This window comes from Cydia pomonella, chromosome 28, assembly GCF_033807575.1.
Source record: "Cydia pomonella isolate Wapato2018A chromosome 28, ilCydPomo1, whole genome shotgun sequence".
Taxonomy (NCBI): domain Eukaryota; kingdom Metazoa; phylum Arthropoda; class Insecta; order Lepidoptera; family Tortricidae; genus Cydia; species Cydia pomonella.
The window spans coordinates 5,770,183-5,789,579 of record NC_084730.1 but is presented as its reverse complement, the minus strand read 5'-3'; the positions used below and the strand labels follow the sequence as shown (position 1 = coordinate 5,789,579).

The 19,397-nt window shown below is 38.2% G+C and overlaps 2 protein-coding genes across 2 annotated transcripts in view; one reads left to right on the top strand and one right to left on the bottom strand.

Annotated features, from left to right (window-relative positions):
- The window catches only part of LOC133533076 (protein suppressor of forked), a 33,637-nt gene extending 31,122 nt beyond the window's left edge, over positions 1-2,515 (top strand). The window contains exons 18-19 of the mRNA XM_061872017.1: positions 531-637; positions 1,416-2,515. Coding sequence (XP_061728001.1) covers positions 531-637; positions 1,416-1,520 — 212 coding nt within the window. The 3' untranslated portion in view covers positions 1,521-2,515. The remainder of the gene's footprint in view (positions 1-530; positions 638-1,415) is intronic.
- Positions 2,516-6,088: 3,573 nt separating this feature from the next.
- Positions 6,089-18,905, bottom strand: LOC133533077 (isocitrate dehydrogenase [NAD] subunit gamma, mitochondrial-like). The gene is made up of 7 exons (XM_061872018.1): positions 18,551-18,905; positions 17,503-17,617; positions 16,409-16,560; positions 14,798-14,942; positions 13,739-13,881; positions 11,928-12,079; positions 6,089-7,821 (listed from the first exon to the last, which is right to left on the bottom strand). The coding sequence occupies exons 1-7, from the start codon at positions 18,787-18,789 to the stop codon at positions 7,586-7,588; spliced, it is 1,182 nt and encodes a 393-aa protein (XP_061728002.1). The 5' UTR covers positions 18,790-18,905; the 3' UTR covers positions 6,089-7,585.
- Positions 18,906-19,397: the final 492 nt, after the last annotated feature.

Below are 19,397 nucleotides of genomic sequence, written 5' to 3'. Positions count from 1 at the left end.
AGTTCTGCTAATTTACATAGAAGCGAACTGAACTGTATGTGAACCAAGAGTCTGCGTAACGTTAGTCGATCAAAAGTTACATCTACAAATGAATCACTCTGCGAAACGATGTTCGGCGAATCGTTGTCTGCGAATCGATAATCTGCGAAATAATTGTCGGAGAATCATTAGGTACCCGGTTATTATAGTCTGTATCTTTAGGTATTTAAAAAAAGGTAAACAAAATCTACCCTCAAATGGCTCCTTAAGGCAGTTGAGGGTAGATGAAAACATTACATGATCAAATAATGTAGGTTTAAACTTTAAAGTCAGGTCGTTCAGTGACAGATCCAGGCGGTTTTGTATTTGGTTGGTTAACCAATAAATATTAAAACTACCTGAAAATATACAAATTGTTTGTTTACCTTTTTTTAAATACCTAAAGATACAGACTTATAGTTATTACTGAGTTTCGCTTGTCGCCTGACGAGTAATGCTAATAATCCATCTTTGCCTCGTTGACGATGACATCCGTGCTTGTGGTGTGGCAGCGCCGGCGCCGACGCAGGAGAACGGCTGCGACACCAAGCTGTTCGACCTGGCGCGCTCCGTGCACTGGATCGTGGACGACGACGGCATCACCACCGTGGCCAGCAAGGTCGCTCCCGCACGTTACTACTTTATTTTTTTAAACAATGCAAAGCCCCTCACTGCTCAATGCGCTCCTGGCATCGACGCCTGAATGCGACCTGTTTGCGTGGCGACGGGCGGCAGTGTGTAGTGAATGTTTGAGATTCTGTGAGACGATGGATGCTAGGTGCTCAACTGTTCCAATTTAATTTGTCAATGTGCCATTATTGTGTTATAATTATTAATGCTTAAAATTATTATTGGTGTTAGACAAAGTTTGGTGAAGCATTGGTTCAACTGTAATGTCATGTAAATATTTTTATCAATTAAAAAAAAAACTATTCACTGGTTCTGGAATGTTATGGCGCCATCACTCGAAACGATGCTGCTATACCTTGAATAATACCCATATGTAATTCTAAGAGTTTTAGTCCTGCGTCGAAAGATGGCAGTAAATTTAGTTGACTACAAAATTTACTTATACTCAATTCTCTTTATAAATAATAAATAAATATTATGGGACATTATTACACAAATTGACTAAGTCCCACAGTAAGCTTAGTAAGGCTTGTGTTGAGGGTACTTAGACAACGATATATATATAATATAAATACTTATATATACTTAAATACATAGATAAGAGATCTTTGACTCGGGTATGTCCTTAAACTACGTCAAGGCTGACGAGGCCATCTTAAATTAAAATCAAAACATAATTGGGAGGGTATTATGTACTTTAATTTTATTTACGAACCGTTTCTAGCGGTTATGCTTAAAACAGCTCACTAATAATAGTATAATTGCAGTCTCGCAGAAGGAAGGCCGGCGAGGACTCGGATGACGACGACCTGAGCGTGGCGCCGCCCCTCAACGACATCTACCGCGCGCGCCAGCAGAAACGAGTCAAATAGACCCCTAGCTCAACCTAGACCTATTATAGTAAGCAAACACTCTCTATGGACTGACAGCTGAACCTATACCATAAAGTATGGAAGGTAGAGTTAAGGAACAGAATCTCCATATACCAAAAAGTGTACGACAAAAAAACCAATAGGTGACGCTACAATATCTAGAATACTTGAGAAATTTTTTTAATCATAGATAGCGCACTTCACTCCGTCAATAACACCTAGGTTCTTAGCTACTCTGGAGAGATTTGGAACTAATCTTTATAGCTGACAGCTGGACACTTTTGCAACAGTTCTGCCTAAGGAGATTCTGTTCCTTGCCTCTACCTTCCATAAAATAAAGCTTAGAGCATTCAATCTACCGGAAACCATTGACTATCTAAGCACGGGCCTTACGGGCAATGAGAATGGGGCCAGTACAGCGGTGTCATGCACACGAATTCGAGCCAATCGTGCAGTCTCACGCAACTAGTTGCACCCATCGCGTGCATGATGCGAACTCATCAACCTATCGCGTTGTGGCGTGAGACTGCACGATTGGCTCGAATTCGTGTGCGTGACACCGCTATACTGGCCCCATTCTCATTGCCCGTAAGGCCCGTCCTTATATATGGGAGACGCCTTTGTCTGTAATTTTCTGTAAAGCCGCCATCAGATATATCGGAGCAGAAATATCTGAACACGCACTAACGCTTTGACAATAGAGGCGTGTTGAGATATTTGTGAGCACCTTGGCCGCTCCGATATATTTGATGGTGACTGTAAAAAAACAGTCTACCGATTTTTGTGGGGGAGGGGTACGTCAAAACCTATCAAATATTGATTAAGTTCAAAATGTGAAATATATTCTCACTGCCAGTTAAAGGGCTTATTTTTCTGACTTAAAATAGTGTCAATACATATAAACGCACCTATATTGGTGTAAGACAGACATTTTATCAATTCATCTGAAATGAATTTTTATAATTATTATGGAATTAATAAGACATTTTCTAATATTTTGGTAGTTTTATTTACCCACCTAGTGCTTCTTACATTATTCGTTATACTATAAAACAATACATTAACATGATTTAAATACCTATCTATTAATTAATATGTAACTGACTGTCAGAATGGCGGATATACTGTTTTTTGTAATAACTTGATCTATTCCCACCTGTGCCCGCCTCTTGTATGACGGTAGTCGGGTTATTCCCACTAGTTACTACCAAGTTGTTACCAGTGGTAACTACTGGGATTTTTCCCACCTTTTACCACTGGTAACTACTGGGAAAAAAATAATAATTTAAACTAGATAATCTACATGTATCAATTTATAATAATATGGTTTTAACGAGAGTGATCGAAATCATTCAATTAATAGACTCCATGTGTCTATTCTTGAAACCGTATTCAACGTTATCTGAAAATAGACAAAAATAACGTACTATAGAAAAATATATGCAACAATTTAATAATAATTGACCCTTTCACATCTGACCCCTTAACCCTACGCAACGCCTATCAATCAAATATAAATCCGATCCGATAGTGTGTCTGGCTGTAACCTCTTCACGTTACGGTTAACCTTTTGAACGCTTTATGTCATAAACACAAACATCACTTAAACGCCAAGCTCCCGGGCGCAAGCGAGCTAATGTAAACCTTACTCGACAGTGTGAAGGTTACTTTGACAGCGTCCGCCATGACACCTATAGTTGTCCTAGGCGCTGTGGGCACGACTAGTAACGACGACTTTAGGTGTTCTTGGCGTTAAAAAGGTTAAACCGCTGAATCGATTCAGTTCAAATTTGGTATAGAGATACGTAAGGACATAGGATAGTGTTTATCCCGAAAACCATCCCTTAAGAGGGTGAAAACCGAGTGGAATTAAAATTGAGATAATTGCGATGCATCGCCTGATAATTGTTGTAAGCAATGTTCAAATCGAATGATTGCCATTATTTTTTATCTAGGCGCTGTACTTATCTCTAAAAATATGAAGTTTGTATGGGGAATCAATAAAAAGCAGATTAAGTATATAAAAAATAAGCCAACCCAAATCACTAATCCCACGCAGACGAAGTCGCGGGTAAAAGCTATACAGAGTGTGCCAATGATAAATGCATATAAAAAAATTGAAATTATATTTTTATGTTTTTAAATAAAAAGTATATTTAGAATTAAATATAATAAAATAAATTTTAAGTTTTTGTAAGGCTGTAGCCGATCAAGCCGTAAAATGCGTCGTAAAGTTGCTCTAGAAAACCGTAAAGCCGTAGCTCGTTTACGCGTCGAGTTCCTTGCATCCGGCCTCACCCGTTCGATGTTTTCATTGTTTCACCGTGCACGTCCTTGACGTCGAGATTTTTGGCCGATGCAGTAGCATCAAATCTCACTAATTTGTTTGATTGATTTGTGCTTGGACACTCATGGATATTGCGTAATCCGAACTTAATACAAAAACGCCGACGAACAGTCACATCACATGAGAACGATTGTTTTCAAAAAAGGTGCGGATGCAACCCGCTCGCTGTTTTCGTGTACGCACTATTTTGAATAAAAAAATGTTTTTTTTTTCTTTTAAATGACACGTTTGTCTCTTCTTCATGTCAGAGGATCTTTCGAAGTAGCGCCAGTAGAAGATAAACTGAGAGAAAGTAGACTTCGCTAGTATGGTCACATTATGCGCATAGATGATAGCTACTCCGTGAAAACTGTACTCAACATCAGTACACAATCTAGAGGAAGAGGTAAACGACCAGCCTCCTCCTCCAACAGCCACCTGGTGGTCAATTGTGGAGGATTTAAAAGCCCAGAAACTTGCACCGACGACAACCCAGGATAGATTATCCTGGCGCCGATGCACAAGGTCTGGCAAGAAGAAGAAATTACACCTTTCGCATTTGTCTAGATTTTATGTTTAACGAAAGAGGTCGAGACGAAAAGAGAATTTATCACCGGCCCACCGTGTATACAATGCGCGAAGTCCTTACAGTTTAACCGCGCGTGTCCAAGGACGTCATTGGCGGTCAAAGGATAAAAAAAATAAAGGGTAAGTTGAATAGCGGTGGATTTGTGCCGATACGTTATCTAAATTTACTTTCGTGGTTTGATTGTACCAAGGACGATACAGTGTATATTGTAGCAATAATGTTGGCGTGTGTGTGAAATTTAGGTATTAAAAATGGTGGTCAAAAGGCTGTCACTTAACATAATACATTGTAATTAGCTATTCAATTACGCCTGATACTGTGGGTTATGAGTAGAACTAGATACTTACTGGTAATATTAGCTACAAAACTGTGGATCTCATTGACATATATCTAAGCACGGGCCTTAACGGCAATAAGAATGGGGCCAGTACAGCGGTGTCACGGACACGAATTCGAGCCAATCGTGCAGTCTAACGCTCAATGCGATTGGTTGATGTGTTCGCATCACGCGCGCGATTGGTCGCAACTGTTGCGTTATACTCCACGATTGGCTCGAATTCGTAACACCACTGAACTAACACCATTTCTAGTGCCGGTAAGGCCCGTCCTTAGATATATGTCAATGGTGGTTATCTTTACTTCTAAATGACGAATCTAAAGTTACAGCTAAAATGAAACGAGCCTATATAATACTGGTTTTTATTTCCAATATTTAAACAATTGAAATAAATAAATATTAGCTACTTACACAACGGTAACTGGATTCTATTTTATAATTAGATATTGTACTTAAATTTTCGAATGCCTCATTAAAGATCTTGTTTGTCAATATTCAACCTTAATATAATTGCATAAGGTTTATTATAAGATTAGTGACAAAGCAGACGAAAACGCAAAGGCTATTTAATTTACATTTTTTACAAATTGGTCTAATAATATCTACAGAATTATAATAGTGAAAATTTACAAAAATGGTGAAATAAATACATTTAAAATTATTGTCAATTTACATGGAAACTATTTAGCGGTATATTTTTGACACAATTGATAAAGAACAAACAAAAAAAATGGCTCAAGTCATTTACTGTCTATGGTCTAAATAAATAAAAATTGTCTATCACAAAGCGTACAGAACTAAATACTTCATGATTCTGTTAAGTACTACAAATGTATTCGAATATATTTGGTTGTTGTCTAAAATGTATAGTGGGTAAAATACTGTCTGGTGCAGCTAAAATTAAGAACAAGAAAATAAATGTCAATCAATACGTTAAGAACTTTAAGTTCCATAACTAAGATTTTTAATTGACAGTATAATCAAATTAAACTAATTCGGAATACAGGTAAATCAATACCTTTCACTTATTTTGGAATTATTTCCATTTCCAGATTTGTGGCCAAAAAGTCTCAAAATATTCTCAATTTTAGCTGACCAGCTTATAGAAAAATGATGTCTATGAAGATTCAAGTTATCACTTTTCTGAAATCAAACTAAGAGGCACTTTGGCCATTTTACCAATGAACCAAAATTACCAAAATAGTACATTACGATACAAGTGCGAAAAATAGGAAATTCGAAACGAGTGGCGATAAATTAAAACACGACCGAAGGGAGGAAGGGAGGGGGGAAGGGGGGGGAGGGGGGGAGGGAGGGAGGGAGGGGGGGGGAACTCGTGTCGATTTAAAACACTCCCTTCGGTCGTTTTTTAATTTATCGCCACTCGTTTCGAATTTCCTATTTTTCGCACTTGTATCGTAATGTACTATTAAATTGCACAACATAAACGTCACATCTTTGAACTTAGCTTTTTTTTTGTAATTTTGGCGCTTGGTAACAGATATAGCTTCTCCATCTACAATAAACATTTACCCCCTTATTCATAAACGTCTACTAGAGTTACGATGCCGCTAATAATCGTTTGTCCCTTTCCGACGTATTGGTATGATGGAAAGGGACAAACGATTATTAGCGGTATCGTAGCTTTAGTACACGTTTATGAATAAGGGGGTTAAGTTTTAAACCTCATTGAATCATCGATTAACTTTTTCTTTTAATTTATTTGCCATTAATTTGAACTGGTTAGGGCCAGTTGCACCAATCATCTTAACAGACTGATCAACATCGCTCAACAGAGTAATATGGAAATTATTATACAAAAAATTTTAGCGAATAATTTAATAGTGCCAGACGGTTCGGTGCAACCAGCCCTTAGTGGTTAGTCTACCATGTAGGTACAGACTAACTTTTAAATATTTCATGTTAGTTTCATGTCAACGTACTTTCTGGCTTATGAAAGAAAAACTTGATCGATCCATATAAGGTAACTAATCGGTTGCCAATAAGGCATACTTTATTAACAACCAACAATGTACGGGTTAACTAATTTTTATTTCTGTGCCACTTTGTACCTTGTCACCGCAACATAAGATACCTATACTCTGTTTCTTTAGGTATTTAAAGAAAAGTAAACAACCAATTTGTACATTTTCGGGTAGTTATAACATTTATTAGTTAACCAACCAAATTTAAAACCGCCTTAATCTGTCACTGAACCACCCGACTTTAACCTATATTTGATCGTGTAACGTTTTCATCTACCCTCAACTGGCTTAAGGAGCCATTTGAGGGTAGATTTTGTTTACTTTTAATTAAATACCTAAAGATACAGAGTATAGGGTCTTCCATATCCCTCTCAGCTTTGGAAAGTAATTTCACCCAAAACTTGGAACCGGTTTTAAAAATAGCGGTATATACCGGTTTATTTCGGTTTCGCTCTGAACTTTCATAACGCTAACGTTTTAAGAACTTTATTGCAACTTAAATAAACCGGTTTATTCGACGAGCGACGAGATCGCCGGCCGACCTTGTGGTGTGCCGCGTTAAAGACCCCATAGGAAGATACCGGTTTTTATTGTTCTAAACCGGTTCCGATAAGAGCTTTATGGAAATTTTCTCCTAAAAACCGATTTAATAATAACGGTTTTACGAACGAAGCTGAAATAAAAAAATACGTGATAATGGCTTGGAAATTCAACCGGTTTTCGAGCCTCGTTTTAGTTTCAAAATTGCTCGGGCCCAAGGGGCCTTTCTACAAGTGAGGGGATTGTAACAGAGGTAAGTGGAACAAAAATAAAATTCCTTCCGCTTGCCTAATGGCCATGGCCGAGCCCCTGTCCAATGTTACCTATGATCGCCTTGACGACGTCCGTGCTGGAGGCCGAGCCGCCCACGTCGGGCGTGAAGATGCGGTCCACGTTGATGGTCTTGGTGACGGCGCCGCGGATGAGGTCGGCGTGGAAGTGGTGGCCGAGGTGCTCCAGCATGTCCACGGACGCGTTGATCATGGCGATGGGGTTGGCGATGTTCTTGCCGGCGATGGCCGTGCCTGCATTTAGAGGGAATTGAGTGAACGCGATGAGCACATTAAGGTGCAAGGTGGGAAGTTGATAAATCGAGATGTAAAATTGAAGAGATTTGAACTTAGAATAGGGATGATAATTGATAACACAAGTTGAATTTTACGACAAAATCTAGTAAAATAGACAGCAAATTAGAAATTTATCACAACAATTTGGATATTTAAATAATATATATAAACAAATAGGGTTATTCCCAATAAGAAGGAAGTTAAAAACAATTTAAAAAATTAAGAAGAGAAAGGTTATTCCTACTTATTACCACCAAGCTGTTACGAGTGGTACCTACTGAGATTTTTTTCCCACCTTTTACCACTGGTAACAACTAGGTGGTAACTAGTGGGAATAACCCAACAAATATAGGACCCAAAAATGTCCAAATTTAAATTCTTTTTGACTTCCTTATTCTTCCTCGCGTTGTCCTGGCATTTTGCTACGGCTCATTGGAGCCTGGGATCCGCTTGGCAACTAATCCCGAGAATTGGCGTAGGCACTAATTTTTACGAAAGCAACTGCCATTTGACCTTCCTACCCCGAGGGTAAACTAGGCCTTATTGAGATTAATCCGGTTTCCTCGCAATATTTTCCTTCACATAAAAACGACTGGTGAATATCAAATGATATTTCATACATAAGTCCCAAAAAACTCATTAGTACGAGCCGGGGTTTGAACCCGCGACCTCCGGATTGCAAGTCGCACGCTCTTACCGCTAGGCCACCAGCGCTTCTAAATAATTTTTAACTTCCAAAAAGGATAATTATTCTTGGCCTTTATTAATGATATGTCCAAAGTAATACTCCATTCCAACTATTCACTCTTTGCTGACGACTTAAAGATTTTCAAAGTGATCAATTCAATATCTGATTCACTTTTATTACAGGAAGACTTAAATCGTATTGTCAAATGGTCCGAAATAAATCAACTACCTTTAAACATCAATAAGTGTAAGCATATTAAATTCACAAGGAGACAATTTATCTTACCTACGTCATATTATATCAACAGTGTCGCTCTTGAAGAAGTCTCCGAAATAAAGGATTTGGGTGTCATATTGGACAGTCAGCTATCGTTTAAGGCTCATATAGACGATATTGTAAAAAGAAGTTATAAGCTATTAGGTTTTGTATGGCGCAATTGCAAAATTTTTAAAGGAAGTGCGGCTCTTATTACCGCCTACACTTCCTTAGTAAGGAATACTTTAGAATACTGTTCAAGTGTATGGAACCCCCAGTATAAATGCCATGAAGATAGAATAGAAAGAATTCAAAAACAATTTCTATTTTTCTTATCCATACATCAAAAGAAACTCCGTTCTCTTCCGACATACGAGGATCGACTAAATTTTTTCAAATTATCTCCTCTAGTGAAGCGCCGGTGGATTGCAGATCAACTTTTGCTACACAAAATATTAAATGGAATCATTGAATCTCCCGAACTTATAGGCAAAATAAGATTTTCAGTGCCAAGGCCAAACTCTCGTATAGTTAACTTCCGACCTTTCGCTCTTAGAACTTACCGAACGAACCTCGGATCTCAAGGCACCATACCTAGAATATGTAGGGAACATAACAAGTTATTTAAAGCATCCCGAGTCGACATATTATCTTTAAGTCAAAGTAGTTATAAGAATTATTTGTATAAAAATCCTATAGTATAAAAACGCTAGCTGCATGTAAACGAAGTACTAAATTTAACGATAAGTATGTTATATTACATTATACTTTAGGTCTTAATTGATTGATTAGTATTAACGCATGTTGTGTTTACCTATTATTGGATAGACACTTACTCATGTATTTTTGGGTTTTTATCTGTATTTTTTGTAGTGTTGTATCTGTTGGTAAACCTTAAATAAATAAAAAAAAAATAAAATAAATAAAAATAATGCTGCCATTTAACTTCTTACATTTTATCGAAAAAAAAAAGAGATTGTATATCAAATATATATACATAAACGCATAAATCGCTAACAAAATAACAACTTTCTTGTTTTCCACACTTCAAGATGGCTCAGTGACGGTGACGTCACGATCTCTTGTCATTTTGTTAGGAGCGTTTCACAAGTGAAGTACGAATGTCGGCCTTTGACTGTCGTTTCTGACTTTTGTATTAATGCAATGGGTCATATATATAGTCTGTATATTTAGGTATTTAAAAAAAGGTAAACAAAATCTACCCTCAAATGGCTCCTTAAGGCAGTTGAGGGTAGATGAAAACATTAGAACATTACATGATCCAATAATGTAGGTTTAAAGTCAGGTCGTTCAGTGACAGATCCAGGCGGTTTTGTATTTGGTTGGTTAACCAATAAATATTAAAACTACCCGAAAATGTACAAATTGTTTGTTTACCTTTTTTTAAATACCTAAAGATACAGAGTATAGACAAAGCACCTGTTTTTAAGCAACTACTCCGCAAGCATCTTCTGTCTGAAGAATTTAAATAATATTCTCCATCTTGTATGTATAAGCATGAAGTAATATGTATTAGTTTATCTTCTGTATATCATATAAGTAATGGTATTTGATCATAGTTTTGTAGGTTTATTTTTATTATGTTTAAATGTATGTATAATATTTTGTTTTTCGGTTAAATAATTTATGAATATCTTCTGCACCAACATATATGTCTCTGTTTGACCCAATGGTTGACCGGTAGAGAATGCCTTTTGGCATTAAGTCCGCCATTTGTACATTTTTCTTTGTTTGGGCAATAAAGTTTAAATAAATAAAATAAAGCAAACCTAATGTGCTGATACCGTTAATAAAAATGTCATCTAGCCTATTAGGGGAAAAGCCAATAGAGACTGTGCGTGTTGGAGGGTCTGCCATCTTGTGACCTAAATCGGAACCATATACATGTACATTTACACGTCACGTGTTTTCTTGTGCATAGTAAGTGCTGCCATCTTGTGGGCTACATCGGAACAATAAACATCACATTTACGCCTCGCGCCAAAAATCTGACGGCTCCTGTGCTGCCTCCTACAGTTCATGCACGCTCCCTATATTGCCAGAGAGATTTCAGTATGGAGTGTGGAATAAAAGGAGGAAAATCTCTGTGTGAAAAGTGTCCATCAAAAAACATTAAATAGGCGGCGCCACAATAAACCGAAATAAAATGTCATAGACCTAGTATTTATTTAGATGTGCCATACGCGTGCGCCCGTGAGGGACAGAACATACGCAATGCGACAAAATTAAGAACACGTTTTAACATTCCTGACAACATACCACAAAAAACCTACGTAATTTGGTCGGGTTATTTGTTGCCCCTCCCCCATTTCATCTCTATATTATTATACCTCTATGGTTCATGTAATCCATGAGCTTACCTAACGCCACTGAAGACATTAGGAACTATTATTCAAAGCTGAAAGCTGGTCACTTTTCTAACAATTCTGCCATAAGAAATTTTCCTCCTAGGAGAACAATCAAAGGTTAACTGGAAGAGATCCCATACAGGGATAAGTTCGCCTTTGTTGTATTTAATTTACTCTGTAACTGTGTTTTTCGTGTTTTTATTTCTATGTACAATAAAGTATATACATACATACATACAATCTATGTGTATGAAAGGAGTCCATGAAAAAACCTTAAGTAGGTGGCGCCACAATGCATCGCAATTTTTTTTTTTAGTAAATAAAATCAAATCATTGACAGAGCGCACTTCACTCTGTCAATAATGTCTAAGTTCATGTCATGCCCTTGTGCTACCCTAGCGCCACCGGAGAGATTGCGAACTATTATTTACAGCTGCTGGACACTTTAGCAACAGTTCCCCCATAAGAGGTTCTCCTTACCTCTACCCATAGTTAGATTTCTCGGACAATATAATGCAATCGCTCCTACTTCAGAATTCAAGCATGACTTCCACCTTTTTTTATATACTACGTCGGTGGCAAACAAGCATACGGCTCGCCCGATGGTAAGCAGTCTCCGTAGCCTATGTACCTTGATCGCATCATTCCAGAAAGCAAAAGGAAAAGGGGCTATCACCTTACGCCATACTATTGTAGATATTGAATGTTTTCATTTAAACGGTGTTTCAACGACATTGGTGTAAGAAATGTACCAGTGTTCCTGGTGCCGGGCTCGAACACCGCGTAGTGTTCCCCGTAGTTTCTTCCAGACAACAGCCCGGCGCCGCCCAGCAGGCCGCACACCACGTTGGACACGATGGAGCCGTACAGGTTGGTCATCAGCATCACGTCGAACTGGTGAGGCCTGGACAAAATTATTCAATTCTATTTGACGACCGCTCTAGCCTAGTGGGTAGTGAGCCTGCCTTTAAAGCGATCTCGGGTTCAAATCCTGGTAAGGGCATTTATTTGTGTGATGAGCACGGATATTTGTTCCCGAGTCATGGGTATTTTCTATTTATTAGCCGGGTCCATACAGAGCGAGCATACGCGCGAGGCGATTTCCTCGCGCACAAACCGGAAGCGGCCGAAGCACGTCTACCTTGGCTTTGTGCGTGAGGAAATTGCCTCGCGCGTATGCTCGCTCTGTGTGGACCCGATTATTTATATATTATATATATCGTTGTCTATAATAATAAGTACCACAACCCGAGCTTGACGAGCTTACTGTGGGACTTAGTCAATAGGCGGATCCACACAGAGCGAGCATACACCGAGGCACGTCTACACTGGCCGGTTTGTGTGCGAAGAAATTACCGTCGCGTATGTTCGCTCTGTGTGGACCCGCCTAATTTGTGTAACCTTAAAATAACTAGCATGCATTAAATAAATAAATATACAATTTAAATTAATATGAAATAAAAAAAAAACATAAATAACATAACACTATAATAACATTTGTTCACTCTATGGTTTATTATGCCTTTTTTTCTTCTCTGTCGCCTTCCATGATTCTTTTCAATTGATGGTCTCATCGGAAGATTTTTTACTATTATAATGTTATTATTATTATTCGAATTTTATATACACGAGACATATTGTGTAGAAATGTTTTGATAGGTATTAGATATTTAGTTAAATTTAATATTGTGTGCCCTAACAGGGTGTCATGAACTGACTAAATTAATTGTAACACCTTATTATGTAACTTCATGACTGCAATAAATAAATGATAAATGATAAAAAGATCAGCGCTGGAAGCCACCAGCAACATGCTGAGATGTGGCCATTTCGTGTCACTTTATACTTTTTGTTTTTATTATATGATGTAATACTGCAATGTTCTGCCGCCAGAGTGCAGCACTAGCAGTTTTCATAAACCATAGAGTAACTTATACATACTGTGCCTTAAACTGTTCTTTGACAAGTTTTCACACATAATAAAATACGACATTGATGCATCAAGGCGGTTTGTTTACAAAGGGCCTACCGGGAAACGCGAAAATCGAAATTTAGTTATCTGCCTCTTCATCGCTCGAATATGCAAGATAACGAGAATCATATCATATCATAAATTATTTATTTCGTGATAAAACTTAATTTACATACAGAAGTATATATGTATATTACAAAAAAAAAATAGGGGTTAGATAACGAAATTTCGGTTTTCATGTTTTTTTCTTATACTACGTCGGTGGCAAACAAGCATACGGCCCGCCTGATGGTAAGCAGTATCCGCTGCGATTTTCTGTAAGGTGGAGGTACTTCCCCAGTTGGGCTCTGCTGTAGATCTGGAATGACATCCACTGTGCTGTGCCCTACCACACAAAGCGAGATGACATTCACAATGCCCATACCTCTCTTGTGGACGTAGTTTAAGGACATACCCGGGTCCAAATGTTTCCCGGTACATTGTTATACGAGTAGACTTTGGTAGTGGCGCCCCTATTCGTAATATTCCTTTTTTGGCTCGTTTGTGTTTACGAATAAAACGAATTCTATTCTATGCCGAAGCCGTACTCACTTGGCGACCAGCTGCATGCAGCAGTTGTCGATGATCATGTCGTTGTGCTCCAGCTCGGGGTACTCCTTGGCGAGGCGCCGGGACGTCTCCAGGAACAGCCCGTCGGAGAGCTTCATGATGTTGGCTTTGTGGACCGTTGTCACCTGAATATGAAGGAAATTGGGTTGGAATTTGTTTACTTTTCTAAAATTGTTTGTAACTGATTAATGTCAGGCGGAGGATGCTTGTTTGTCGCTGACAAGGGATTAATATAAAATTAAAATAAATTAATAGTGTAAAAAAACACTAGAAAAACACGCTTTTATAAATGCACGTAAAACCAAAAACTGGAAAACTTCCAAATCAATATATAATAGGTTTGTTATAACTTATAACCTTGAAACCTGATCGTGTTCAAAGTCCATTACGTGACCTTTCTCACAAGTGCAAATACGACTATGATACGATACTCATTATGGAATACCGGTTCCTAATCTTCCGGCTTCATCATTAGACCTTGAAACCTAATCGTGGTCAAAGTTCATTAAAAGACTTTTCTAACAAGTCCAAACACAGCTATGATATGATGTTCCATCATGAAGTTCCAGTTCATATCTTCCGGTTCCATCATCAGATCAGTTCGACAGTAGGTACCATATTATTGTATTGTCATCAGATCTACATACAGCTGCCAATTTTCATGACGCTACGATTCTTGGAAGATGGTTAAATTAGTTAGCTTAGATTCCATTACATAGTTACATACAGGTCGACCTAATAAAAGCGTGTTAAAATATATTTACCCCCTACGCGTTATGCTTAACGACTTTATGCGTTGAGGGTTAAAAACTACATATGTTATTATTTATTTTAATGGGATGTAAATGTGTGAAAATTGTAAATGAATTTTTCGCCTTTATACAGGCGTTTAACGCATTATTCATAGCCAGGTCGAACTACGCGCTACGCTGACGAACTAAGCTGATAGCGATAATAGCCTACGAACAGAGTACCCGCCTATGTCATAGAACGTGCGCACACAAACAACGAATCATGTATGATTTTTTATTGAAATTGTACCTTCTTGCGGCCGTTCTTCTTGGCATACTCGAAGGCGAACCTGGCCACCCTCTCGGAGTTGCTGGCGGTCACCACCTTCATGGACTCGATGACGCCGGCGACGGACTCGTGCTCCAACATGGCGTATTCTCCTTCTGTGTTTTGTCTGGAAATAAAAACTGCAAATATAGTAGTTCATCATCAGTCATCGTACTGCTGAAGAGGTCACAGCTCCGGCTTTTGACTGGGGCCATAACCGGCCACGCCCCACTTAACAAACACCTATTAACCCTACGTGTTACAGATAGCCCCCCTGCAGTGCGTGCATGGAGGCAGAGGAGACAGCCCATGTCATTCTTGAATGCCCAGGGTTGGCAGAGTACCGGGTACAACACCTCGGTGCGCCGGGGTCTCTCCCAGAAGTCGTCGGCAACACCAAGGGTCTGCTAGGCTTCTTGGTAGAGTTGGATCGGCAAGAGTAGTGCCGACAACCCACCACACTAAATAGGCGCGATAATATGACGTCAAGTTGCGGAAACCAAGCCCGCGTATACTTACCTATAATCTATAACCTACAGTAATTCATGTTTTTTTTTTCACATAGTCCCAATATGGCCTAGTTTCTCCTCTGGGCTGTAAAGTCAGAGAGCAGTTCTTTTTTTTACTACTAGAGTCTACGCCAATTCTCGGAATTAGAAGCCAAGCGGACACCAGGCCCCCATGAGCCGCGGCAAAAGCTGGTACAACGCGAGGAAGATGACTGGGAAGGCCTTAAAGCTTCCAATCCCAAAAAATGAGGCACACTAAATATTCATCTACCTTATTAATGGCCAAAAATGGAAAAAAAAAAATTATAACATATGGAAGCGTCCAGAAATATCAGATGCATGTTAATTTTTTTTTCTTTTTTTGAGGAACCCTATACCTTACAGGAAAAAAAACTATAGTTATTTTTTTTTACATTAGAAAACAGGTAAACAATGTTGACATGTCTGTTTATTGAAAAACGCTTTTTAAAACTCAGTATTAGCTATTACTTATGAAAGCACTTATGAAATGATCATATATGATAAATAATTGTTAAATAATTGCCGTGACTTAATTAAAAAAAAAAAATGTTTAAATATGTTTTTCATTAAAAAGACATGTCAAAATAGATTTTCATTTGTCTAATATTAAAAAAAATTAACTATAGATCAGAACCATTCAGAGCCTCTTGCAAATATTTATCAGAAAAGAATTATAAAAATAACTTGGAATATCTATCCAAATATTTCACAACCACATACAAAAGAAACTTTTTTACTTATCTTCTTCTTCTAGCATATTAGCGTCTACTGCTGACCATATGCCTCTTTCATGAATTCCCATGTTGTTCTGTATGCGGCGAATCTATGCCAGGTCGGCCCTGCCTATAGTCCCTATAGTTTTTACCTCTAGTCCCTAGAGAAAACCTCTCAATTGATTTTCCATAACGCATTTGAACACAACCTCAGCTGATGCTAAGTGTCGATGCAGTCTAGGATAGAACATGCTTACCTCATAGATGACTATTCACTCTCGATTTAAAAAGATCCAAGTTACAGTGGACTGTGAATATATTAGTAAATTTGGTAAAAAATTTGCTTTTACCTGATAATTGCGACATCAATGTCCTTATGCCTCGTGGTGAGTCCGGGGTATGACTTGCAGTGCATGACGTAAGCATACATGTCTAGTTCATTACGCAGGGCAACGTTACGTGACGTAACGTACGCCGCTTCGCTCTTCGTCTCGATGTTGCCCTGAATAAAAAAAAAAAAAAATATTGCCTATGTGGTAATGCTGACAGCCTAGCACTGGATTTCTTCAAAGGGGATCCACAACCTCCTCGTCCCTTGACCCCTAGTCCATAACATGTTTATCAGAGGTCCACAGTAGGTCAGTTACTGTAAACATAACCAATGGAAACTTATAATAAAAGTAAATTTTAAAATAGGTTTAGGTAAAATTTTGACAGGAGTCCGTGAAATTATTAAATTGTGAGTGGTCCGTGACTGCAAAAAGTTTAAGAAACCCTGGCCTAGCATATTGGTAAGGGATTTTTCCCACTGTACATCCCTTTTTTTTGCGGGTACGGTTTTCTGCAGGATCCAGTTTTAGTAATACATGCTTATAAAGTAACTTCACAGGAATATTCTGTTTGCGGGATACTGCTCCCCCTAGCACATCAGCTAGCGACACCCTTGTAAATACCCTTATTTGATTTGCATGAACTAGCTTAATAATTTTTGTTAGAATTGTAAGTAACTGTTAACATTTTGTGCCCTAACAGGGTGTCATGTACCATAAAAATAAAACAGACTTTTATTTCTGGGTGATAATATTACAAAATACTTAACCTAGGATCTTAAACCTAATATTAATTTTGTGAGCTAGCACACCAGAACCCTTAGGAGGTAAAGGCCTCTTCTACAACCCTCCACTTCTGTTTCATGTACCAACTACCTGTAACTAACATGTTTTGTAATGTTGAATATTGAAATTGATGATGACTAGGTGGGTCCACACAGAGCGATCATACGCGTGAGGCAATTTTCTTAAGCACAAAAGGGCCAGTGTAGATGTGCCTAGGCTGAGGCGATGCACTCGGGCGAGGATAACGTGTGCTTGCTCAGTGAGGGCCTGGCTACTGGTGTATTTAGTTTAAAAGTTGTAAGCAACTACTACACATTAACCATACAGACCTTAAGTCCAACCCCGTTCCTCTTGATGGTGGTGATAGCATACTGCACATCCTCATCGTTGTCCACATTAGGGTCGATATCCACCACTTCAAAGTCTACAGGGGCTCCAATGTATCTGTGAAATTATATTTTTCTATGAATTCATAGAAAACTTTTAGATCATAGGTAGATGAAATAATTAGTGATAGTAACACTTGGATTTAATTTAATTGTCAACCATTTGATTATTCGTCCAAATGATCTGATATTTTACTACATCATTGGCATAAAAGCTAGATGATTGGGTAGGGCTATTGAAACTGTCATTTTGGGAGTGTAATGGCCCAGTAGGATACTTTTTTCAAATATATCCATTTCAAATAGATACAAATGCATGTTATTTTAGTTTAATATTCTACTGGGTTCTATAAGACAGGAAATCCTAGCTCACGACCCATAGGCATGTATTCTATCATGTATGTGTTTTTTTGCTAATAAATATTTATTTTGTCTTTCTGTTCTCATCAAATCATGTTCTCAACAAAAATATATATTACAGTACATATGGGGCTACTTTATAGCACTAGTGCGAGAAGTAGCATATTACGTTACTGTGTCGAACATTTAAAGGGCCATATGTACTGTAAAACGTTGTACGATACATGTGCGAATAGGTAATTCGCAACTCGTGTCGATTTAAAACACTCCCTTCGGTCGTGTTTTAATTTATCGCCACTCGTTTCGAATTTCCTATTTTTCGCACTTGTATCGTAATGTACTATTGTGATGAGTGCGGGCTGTGGAGGCACATGACAAAGACATATTAGCGTATATGTCGTCAAATGTTTTCCGACATACGATACTACAATCTTCTTAACTGCGCAAATTGCGAACAAGACATATTAGCCTTGAAATGATAACATAAATGCCATCACTCGACAATAGTTTATGCCGTAATATGTTCAAAATAATGAAAATAAATAAACACTCAATTAAAGACCAAAATACGCACAGGAGCGCATCTAGTATGGATAAATATAACCAAGAATGACTGTCTCAAGAAACTTACTTGAATATGTCTCTGACGTAACCCATGCATTCCGGACCGATGCCGCCGCCTGGGAGCATGGTAACAGCGTGTCTTCCTCCATAGTGAGCCTTCGGAATGTGGGACTGTTTCCTAATAACTGGTGTTTTGTGCTGGATATCGAAGTCGGACACAGTAGCAGGTGCTGCGGCCGAGCTCGAATATGCGGCGCCTCCCAACTCTGGGATAAGCTTCAGTTTAGATAATAGCCTCACTGCCATCGTGTATTTTTTTCACACAAGGCCGTAGAACCTTTTTAAATCGAAAATACTGCGGGCAGGTTGTTGAATAATCACAGGAAAAGGAAGGTGGAGGAAGTTGAAGGCTCATGCATGTCAGATGGCGCTGAACTGTCAAAAGTTTTGCATGATGGCGACACTGTTCATTACAGTTCTAAAGACTATGCACACGTATATACAGTACCTAAATGGATTTAGTTTTAGTACTATTTTAAATAAGTTATAAACTCACTCACATAATTACTGAGCCGTGTTTGATAATTGTATTGACATATTATTCGAATTTTTATATGTCTTGAGTCCCAGCCTCAGTCTCAGATCTTAATTTTACATATTTAGCCGAATCCAGAAAAAGGGGGAGGTTCCATTAGTACAATAAAAAACTGTACTTACTTAGATTGGTTTTGTTACCTTTATTTCACGATATCCTAAGTTTTTTTTTTTAATTAGTACTGAGTTCGAATAATACCATAGCTTTTGAAAACTATACATCTGTTTCCACTCTAATTTAATGCATAAATACTTATAAATAAATAAAAATGTTATTTATTCAGGTATCAACATAACAATAATTACAACGCAACTATACA

Bases quoted from the DNA above. Each gene is read 5' to 3' on its own strand.
- LOC133533077 (XM_061872018.1), bottom strand. From the start codon at position 18,789: ATGGCAGTGAGGCTATTATCTAAACTGAAGCTTATCCCAGAGTTGGGA. The intron at 17,618-18,550 runs GTAAGTTTCTTG...ATAATTTCACAG, and splicing joins TACGTCAGAGACATATTCAA to ATACATTGGAGCCCCTGTAG. The intron at 14,943-16,408 runs GTAAAAGCAAAT...TTTTATTTCCAG, and splicing joins ATTGATGTCGCAATTATCAG to ACAAAACACAGAAGGAGAAT.